A 9,814-nucleotide genomic window follows, 5' to 3' on the forward strand; every position below is an offset into this window, starting at 1 on the left:
TAGAATTTGGAATAGAGAATCAAACCTGTCGACTTGATATTCAGCTTTTATGTGTGTAAAATGATCTTTAAATTGCTGAAAGAAAGCTCTCTCCTTTTTGCCATAAAGGTCATGTATGTCTAGATGATAGATTTGCAGTCAGTCTATAAATCTTTTGTTTGAAGGAAGAGTTCATTATCATAAATATATAGATGCAATTCCTCGTCCTCTTCTTTGGTGGCTGTCTACTTGCAATCTACTGTAATATCTCTACAAACTGATAAAGAAAAAATATGAACCCCTTAAAAAGAAAAATGCAAATCTCCTACTGGAATAGTACAGCTGATGCTGAGTGAGTAGTTATATTCCATGCCAAAAGTTACAGTGAACAGTAGTATTAATCGTTTTAGTAACTGTCAGGGTATACTTTACTTCAGTGTCAAACTTTTTTACTCTATCGAGCCAGATGTAATATGTTTATAAGTGATATTCTTGCAAGACTAAAGCCCGATTATACCATAAAAAGCACACGAAATAATGAAATCTGTTGGTTAAGGCAAAGTCGAAATAAGTATTTCGACTTTGGGTTAAGATACTGAATAATTAAGAAATATTTGCAATCTACGCCAATTGTTTTAACTTCCAGAGCAGGTTAGTCAAACGTCATTCTGTAGCACATCATGCCATGTTTGCATATTTGCAATTATTGATTAATAAAGCAAAGTAGTATTTTCCCATGAAAATTCATAGTGTGTAGTCCCTTGTCTTTTCAACAACAACAAAAAAAAAAAAAATAACAGCTCTCCTACAGATCAGGCACAAGAAAGACAAAAAAAAAAGAAAAAAAAAAAAGCATATCATCATCTGGCACTATTGAGAACATTACTGGGACATCAAACAGAGATGGATCCTGTAGAGCAGGGCTGCCATACTCATTTACCCCAGAGGCCATATATCACGTTACAGATGATTATCAGCCGACGCGACGAAACAGCCATGTGCAAGTCAAAGGCCAAGAACCTTCATCATTGCTCGCTCAAGAGAACAAAAATATGTATCTTATCCATTACAGACTCCTGCTCATCGAATTAAATCGGTAAAATGAGCGCGTGATTGTTTCCTCGATATCAACCAATAATCCACGATGAGTATGCAAGGATTCCAGAAGCATTTTCTTTTCAAAATTAAGAACAGAAATTACATATTTCCCTCACTATTCGTATTAAAAAAACACAATTTTATTATGTAAATCTAAATTTCCATACTACGAAAAGGATCATCTTTACACATACTGAAAACTTTACACACAGCAGGCCAACATCGCAATTTATATGAAAACACATATGAATAGTTATTGTGCTGAATGGAAAAACACTTCCGTGCTGATACTATGGAATAAAAAAGCTCAATACAAAAACTAGATTTATTGAAAATGAGACTACAATTCCGTAATCCACCTGGATTCCATCCTCAGGTCAGGATGGAATCCAGATGGATTTCAAAACTGTAGTCTCATTTTCAATAAATCTAGTTTTTGTATTGTGGGGTTTTTCTTCCATTGCTATTGTGTTTGCAATTTGCATTAGAAAAAGGCTGCATACCGAACTACTAACGAGTGACGCCAGAAAGAGCCACCTTAGGAAGACTATCGCAAATGGACAACTAGATATTAACATGCCCGTTATATGGCGTATAACCATTAACATCCTTAGAGCACGTTGAATTACATTCTTGCACTACATATTTCTAACAATGATGGTTAACGGTTAGAAATAAATGTGCTAGACATCAAAGGTCGTATAGCACTATGGCAAAGTACTGTGGCGATGAAATGTGTTAATGTCAAAGGTCGTAGAGCGCTGTACGAGAGAATGGTAATTAAAGGGTATAGAGAAGGAGTACGGCGAAGAGGTTAAGTGTATAGAGAGATCAGACGAGGAACGAGGAAAACTGCAAAGGGCCATTATGAAACAATTAACGGGTAATACGGGTAGAAATGGTTGTTGGATAACTAGGATAAGAATTTAGAGAATGAGATAAGGGAACAGAGGAATTGCACGGGCTTGTGACCCATGTATTTGTGACGAGGCGTGAATGATCGGAACGACTGCGGAAGGAAACTCTACCTACTTGTTTTTGGAGATATTTTTGAAAGAGAAGGGTATTGTCAGAGTAAGGGGCTGTAGGGGGAATAAAAAAGAATCGATCCCATATGGCTGTGCCAAAATGGGTACTCAAAAGGTTTGCAGAGGTGAAAGCAGTAGAAGGAAGAAGGCGGGAGGAAGATAGGGTGGTATGGAGAGATGCAGTACTGTGGGGAGGACAATAAGGGTGAAAAGTAGTAATAAGGTGGGAGGGGGCAGACAGTGAAGAAGACTGTGCAGTAGGAGATGGAGTGGAGGTTGTTGGGAGAGAGGAAGGGGTGTATTCTTAATGTGTGCAATGACTTGGGTGGATGATTCGGAATGGACAGAAATGACATCGAGGAAGGGATAGTAGTGTCAGTGGTCGCAGCCATGGTCAAAGGAGAGGCAGGGGTCAGGAAACCAGAGAAATCAAATTTAGATATAGGCTAGTTAACGAAGAAGAAAACCTTAATGTTACTAATAAGGGTAAAAAAAATTAATTGTTGGCCATGGTGAGCCTGAAATAAATGGGGAGAAGAAACGGTCTAGCCCTCAGGGTCCTCATAAAGGATAAGGGCTAGGCGATTAACCAAGGGAATAGTGCCCATCACTCCCGGAGGCCGTTCAGGACTGATACAAAGCCAGCCTGTCATCCTTTCAGCACGGCTCACAAACCTTAGGAAGTGGACAGAAGGGATGAAGAAGACCAGGAAACAGAATGGGGGAGAATAAAAGACCACGCAAAATTACTTGGGGCGAGGGTTGAGGTACAAAGCAGGGATGAACCCCTACTCTGGGCCTCAATCTCCATCTCCTAATTGCCCCACGATGACAACAAGCAAGGAATTAGAGGGGTTTCCGCCGGGTAAATGCCCATTGTTGAATTTATACAAAGATCCAACTTCATGTGAAGTGCATCAATCCCTGCAATGGTCATATTTAAATATGTGAGAGAAGTCTTGTTAGACTGGGCTTCTCGATAGAGGCGTTTCAAAAGATAAAGGCAGAAAAGTAGATATTACAGTCGTTAAGCTATTATTGGCAAAGTATAATGGCGAAAAGGGTAAAAAGTGAGTTAACGATTAGGATAAGTGGACAGAAGGGGATGACGAAGAGAAGGAAATGGAAAGAAGGATAAGAAAAGACCTTGCAAAATTAGTTAGGCGAGGGCTGAGGTCCAAGGTAGGGACATTGGGCCTCAGTCCCCATCTCCACGACAATAACGAGCAAGAGATTGGAGATATGTAGTACATGAAAGATCATGAAATTATGATCTATCATAACTACATATATCAGTTTCTCTAGGAAAGAAAATTTATTCCAAAATATTGGAAATATCCAAAATGCCTGTGAATTAACTTTCTCAACTGTAAATTTACAGGGATAATCAAGTTTTCAAGGTTTCACATATACTAATAGTAGTAGGGTGTCCAAAGTTTTCCCCATTCCATAGTATTCTATTTATTTATTGAAAAAATTGTCGTGTCATCATTTAATGTCGTTGGTGGTGTATTTAAAACATAGCCATAGCATGAGGCTTGGGGGCAAAGGCCCCAGGTAAGGAAGCGCTATATGACATCAAAGGTTATATGGCGCTATGGTAAAGTATAGTAGCGAAAAGGGTTAGGAATGAGTTAATGATTAGGGTAAAGTTACAGGTTGAACAGCACTAAAGGGTAGTATGGTAGTGAAAAAGGTAGAGACGCAGAGCTGATGGGGTAGAGTACAAGGGAAAGGTTGTTAGAAGGCTTATGGGACTTGGGAGCATTATGACTAGTACTGTGGTGAAAACGGTAAGAGTGAGTTAACGAATAGGATATGTGGACAGAACAATAGGATGAAGAAAGGAAAAATGAGAGGAGGAGAAGAAAAGACCATGCCAAATTAGTTGAGGCGAGGGCTGAGGACCAAGGTAAGGCTGATCCCTACATTGGCCCTGAGTCCCCATCTCCTAAGACTCCCATGACAACAGTGAGCAAGGGATTGGGAGGGGGGGGGGGTTCCGTAACGGACATCTGTTTACATATATTATGGGTATATCTCATGTAGTGTTACACAGATTAAGGGAACATTATTCTTTGTGTAACTGACAAATTCTTGAATAAAATAAGACAGTATGCTATACACTTCTAAATATCATTTGCTTTCCCCCAAAAAAAATGTTTATATTCAAAATTCTAGTTAATATAATGCATTTATCTTTTAATACATATGGAGGATTTTTGGAGTAAAACAGAATTTCAAAGTAAAATTTCTTTACAAAATCCCTAATTACAATCAGTACTTTTCTGCTTCTTTAACAGTTACATGCATAACTTTTTTATCTACATTCTCTTCACCCTGGAAAAATTATATATAAGTCCCAATTACTTGCTTTCTCAAGATACATTAGCAGATGTGAAAAGCTTTTAACATATGAAATATCTGTACACTGCTTCAACACAATGCTGCCTCAGTATTATACATGGAAAGACAAGATTAATTACATTTCTTTTCTCTTGCAACATGAATGACAAGAATTTTTTCAGCAGACAAATGCTATTGAGAAACTTTTACACATTTATGCACAGATTTTATGTCAAGCTTGTTATATTAGGAAAAAATACCTATCCTTTACCATCCCTGATTACTCCCCATATGTATATATATCACAAACAAAATTCATTTGTACAAGAAAAGCCATTCATGCTAAAGGAAATCGGGTACATTTTTCAGGCAATTGAAGTTATTGACACTTCAGGGAGGCTCTTAATTACTGTTCATCATAAGCCCTATGTATAAGTTTGGTCATCTTTCACTCTCTCCACTAGCTATTAGTTGGAGATGCTTTCACTGGGGAAGGGACAACAAGGTGCTCTGGTTGTTGGGGAGGTAAGCAACATTGCGATTCTTTGACAGCCTGTAAGAGAGAAAAAGCCACAGTAAATTTAAGCTATTCTAGAGGTTCGATTCGAAGTTATTAAATTCACCCAGCTCTTGCTACAAGTGAAATCAGTTGTTCTTCAGTATGTCAAGGTCTGTTTATCATATTTACTTTGCTTCTAACAATCTAACACCATCAAGTATTTGTTCTGCTTGAACTTATTGTTGTTTTCTGAAGCACAACCTATGAAGTATCATTTTAATTTTCCTTCCTCCAAACAAACAGATTAATAATTTCCTAAAGAATAACAAATGTTCTAGCATCCAATACTTCTAAATATTTTCACAGTTAAGCAACAAGAGTAAGCAGCCTCCTGCTGCTCCTCCTCACCTGTAAGCAATGTCCTCAGAGGCCTCAATCCTCCTGAGTTCCACCAAGCCTTCTCCAGCCTCACCAAAGGACTTGGCGAGTAAAGTGGCAGCTGTGGCATCACCATCGGCACTGATAATAGCAGCCTTCTTCTCTTGCTCAGCCTATAGGGGGAAATATTGAAATTAAAACATGAACCACTAGGTCATTTGTCTATTGATTTCATGAAAACTGAATATCAATCTTTTTTGACTGCTTAAAGTACAAAATTTAGCTCAGGTTACAAAAGTATCTGATTTGCCAAAAATAATACAACTTTACAAAAATCATGATAATTAAACAAAAACAGTTTTTAGTTTTAAACAAACTGGAGACATATTAAAATCAAACTATTGTTCTTTGCACATCAAAGAAATAAGATATGTTCTTGTCTTGCAACTCTATGCTTGCATCAATTGCCTATTTGAAAACTCTAGTGTCTAGAAATTCAAATACAAGTTCAAAATATATAATCTAAGAATTTTGAACTAATGCAAAAAGTCCCTAACCATGAATGGCTTTTTCTTTTTTGTTTACGAAGATTGAGGCAATAATGGGATTCACTGATTTCTAATAAAGAACAGGAATATTTTAAAATTCAGAATTCTCTTTGATTTTCTACTTAAAACATTCTCTAAACTTTGCACACACAAAATTCAGCTTAACAACTTAAAAGGTAATCAATACCAGTGATGAAATGATTTAATATTAGCCAAATTAATCTTACCTTTTCTACTAAGAACTTTGCTCTCTCAGCTTCCTGTTGGGCAACCTGCTTCAGCTCAACAGCCTGAGTGAACTCTTTCCCAAAGGTCAAATGGGTCTGAAAAACACAATTTGTTGAAGAGGGTATCGCAACATCTATTAGCTCTAACATTTCAATTCATAAACCTTAAGAGTGAAGAGGTAAGAACGCTTATGCCATGTGGGAATAAACATAAAAGAGAACTCGATGCAAAGGCAAGCATAATTACAATTGAAATGTCATCCAGGATCAATCCGAATTGTGCAGAACGTTCCGTGAGAGCTTCACTGACACTGCGAGAAACCTTTTCTCTCTGTGTGATCAGCTCTCCTGCATCAAAACGAGCCTGAAGAGGAAACAAATATCATTATCACCTGCTTTTGGCTTTATAATTAATTACAATTCACCTCTAGGAATCATTAGTCCTCAACCTCTTATCCAATGCACCTTTTATTAATTAAATATCTTCCATGTAGCATTTACTCCTCTTGTTGTCAAATCATTTTTAATATTCCAGTCATTACAAAACCAGAAATTATAGTAGATTTTATAGCTCTAGGAAGCATTTTCTATATACAAGTACATTTCTTTACTAACCACAACAGCCTTTAAAACTTCATTGGTGATGGAAGGCAACACTCTGTCTTCATAGTCAATACCAAGGGTAGTGTAGATCTTTGGAAGCTCAGAGCCACGTGGTCGGAATAGCACACGAAGGGTGATGTTCACGGTCTGTAAATCTGAAACAGAAAAAAGATGTCGGTCATTCAACCTATTAAAAAGTTTATAATATATAAGCACTTTATTTTTTAAATGTTTTTATTTGGGAAGCCATTCTATTTCAAATAATGAATTACCATCATCCTATATAACCACTTTGAAATAAATAATATGGAGGCATTCCTTAATGTCACTTAATCACTGCCACATAATCCACTTAAGCAATAAGAATGACACACACAGATACAAAATGCTGATACCATATTCAGTAAAAATGATATGGTACTTAAGTGAAGAACCAGATAACAAAATCAACAATTGCATAAAATAATAATAGTAATAAAACCCATCTTTTTGTATGTCTTTAAAACCTGGACTCTTACATCAAACTTCAGAGGAAAATTCAAGAATGAAAAAGACATAGCATAGGATGTATAGCCCAGGCTCCATTACTCAAGCCTATCCCTGGTCCCTGAACCACCTCTGGTCACCCAGACTGCTGTTCTGGGTGCATTAAAATTACCCTTCCCTACCCATGAGTCACTTATAAGACTCGTTTATTTGTAACCGAGTAACTAACAGAAAATACTCAGGGTCTCACCTTTGCTACCTGTAACCACAGGCACATTCCTTGGCCTCGTACGAGTATCAAACACAATGGGACGCTGGACCCATGGGATGAAGAAATGTGTTCCCTCACCCATTACACTTTCCTTCACGCCAGAAAAACGGTCGAAGATGACCGCACGGTGCCCTGCGTCGACTGGCGGGAAGGGAGAGATGAAGATGGTAAGAGGAAATATAGGTGTCAGATTCTTTGGTGTATTTACTAGTTCTTGGGTACTCTTTGCCAGAGTAATCGATTTCTCAATCAAAATGATATCTGAAGCATACCAGTAAAAGGTCCTCTAAGTAATTTATATAATGTCAAATTTTTTTTTTAATAACTCAATAATGATTTTGATATCAGTAATTACTATCTCCAACTACATTTATATAACATTAAACAAAATTCAGCTTTATCTTTACATTTAAAAAATAATTCAGATTGTTTATTTCATAGATTTCCTACAGTTCACAGTTAAAACAAGACATGTTATTCCAATTTGAAAACTGAATTTTATCTAAAATTAATAATAAAGTGCATAGCCTAACATTACCATGAAAAAATACTGATAAGGAGGCTGAGGATTAGCCCTTGTTAAATTATCAATATTTTAACAGTTTTGCAGGAATAACGACTGCTAATTATCTAAGAGACACCTGCTTTATTTCTAGAAATAAACTTTGTACTAATTTGTGCTCTTAGGAAGGGGATCATTTGTTTGTCCATTTAAGCTGGAGGCTTAAACTAAGACAGCCATAATCCTGTTGTATACTTTTGCCCTTTAATTTATAATTTCATTGGCAGTGCTTTCTCCAACTCCACTTAAAACTTGCTATGGTCTGTTGGATTGCCTATGTCATTACCTAACTTCGTAATGGCACAAAACCAAGTGATCACCACAGCCTCCATGGGACACAATTTAGCAAAGACAAACAGAACTCCACCACTTATACTCTCGCAAGATAAAGGAGTTTGACTTGCTTAATCACTTGATAATAAATTGCCTAGAAAGTGGGCCTAGGTCTGTCTTCCTACAATGTATGTGATGATGTTTGCTGGCCTTTCCTGGGGAGGCAACATTACATTCTCCAGAACCTTCCTAACAAATGATTCCATTCTACCTTTTAATGACTCTCAAAGAAACTTCTGAGTACTCTCCACCTCCTTGAAAGCAAATAAGTTGAGTAAGTATGTAAAAGAACTTTTTATAAATAAATGCATTATAAATCTTAAATTTATTAAATATATAAACTTTATTATTTACACGTGACAGGCATCATTACACTGAAGACATTCCTGATTTTTCTTTTAGACTAAAACTAAGTATTTACAAAATAACTTAAGGAGTATAATAACTCTCTAAATCCACGAGAACTGATCAAATCATCAATAAAGAAATTTTAAATGAAATAAAATAGCAATAACACTAATTCTATTATTATTTACCATTATACAACGCCGAGTTCACGACGCCGCCGACCACAGCCACTCCAAAACCTATCTGTCCCACTCTCGTAAACAAATTCGCCAGTTGCTGTGCCATCTCTTGTCTTTAATGGACGTTTTTCTCGTGAGTCAGTGGAATTCTGAGGAGGTTTCAGAGCGTCTAAAGAAGGAAAACGGACAGAGTCGTTACATCAGCCGAGCAGACGATCCTCCACATGAGCTCCTCCGGCTGAACTTCTGAGCCGAAGTGGGTTGAAAAATTATTTTTATTAAAGTAGTCTTCATTTAATTTACATAAAAGATATATGGTACTTTTTGTTTAAATATATATCTATAAATATGAATGTTGTATTTATTTCTGATCGTTATTTGTTTATAAACTCATATGGGTGCAATAGATTTTGGGAGGTCACATAATTAAATGTTTAATTTTTTTTTCTATTCGTTAATCCACAAATTACGAAAATCAATTAATATCATCACATTTTTTAGGTATTTTGTATAGTCAAAAAATTTATTTGAATGTTGCGTTAGTGATAGAAAAATCATTGTACAAAGGTTAATTCCACTTTTCTCCAGAAAGAGTAATGACAAATTCTAAGAATAGTTCAATATAAATATTTTTTTTTTATCTTAATTTTTTTTGTGAAGTTTATTTTACTAGAATTTAGACAAAACCCATTTCAATGTGAGCAGAAGGCGTTATTCCAACAGTAAATGTTTGTTTACATTCTCCTCGTCCCGGCAAGAAAAGGTAATTTTTCGGTAATAATTTTTTACCCGTAAAAGGGTTTGATATAAGCGTTACATTTAACAAAACAACATTTCAACATATTATGGCAATTATATTACATCACATAAACAGTTTACGTTGTTGCTTACTGATAGTAGGTATTGTGAATTACACGAAAATAGTCATT

The 9,814-nt window shown here is 36.2% G+C and overlaps 2 protein-coding genes across 3 annotated transcripts in view; one reads left to right on the plus strand and one right to left on the minus strand.

Moving 5' to 3' along the window:
* Positions 1-4,343: 4,343 nt before the first annotated feature.
* LOC119574440 (prohibitin-like) lies at positions 4,344-9,130 on the minus strand. The gene is given in 8 exon segments (XM_037921663.1): positions 4,344-4,975; positions 4,977-5,004; positions 5,359-5,501; positions 6,104-6,199; positions 6,351-6,467; positions 6,719-6,861; positions 7,443-7,604; positions 8,895-9,130. Coding segments are annotated over 8 exon segments (843 nt in total). The 5' UTR covers positions 8,992-9,130; the 3' UTR covers positions 4,344-4,918.
* A 417-nt stretch (positions 9,131-9,547) lies between these two features.
* Positions 9,548-9,814, plus strand: part of LOC119574442 (39S ribosomal protein L11, mitochondrial-like) — a 5,914-nt gene continuing 5,647 nt past the window's right edge. Inside the window, exon 1 of one of the 2 annotated variants that reach the window (XM_037921667.1) lies at positions 9,548-9,648. The gene's annotated coding sequence lies outside the window, so the exon portion shown is untranslated. Of the gene's footprint in view, positions 9,660-9,814 lie in introns of both variants that reach the window. The other variant, XM_037921668.1, reaches the window with a different exon arrangement.

This window comes from Penaeus monodon, chromosome 6 (genome assembly GCF_015228065.2).
Source record: "Penaeus monodon isolate SGIC_2016 chromosome 6, NSTDA_Pmon_1, whole genome shotgun sequence".
Lineage (NCBI taxonomy): Eukaryota > Metazoa > Arthropoda > Malacostraca > Decapoda > Penaeidae > Penaeus > Penaeus monodon.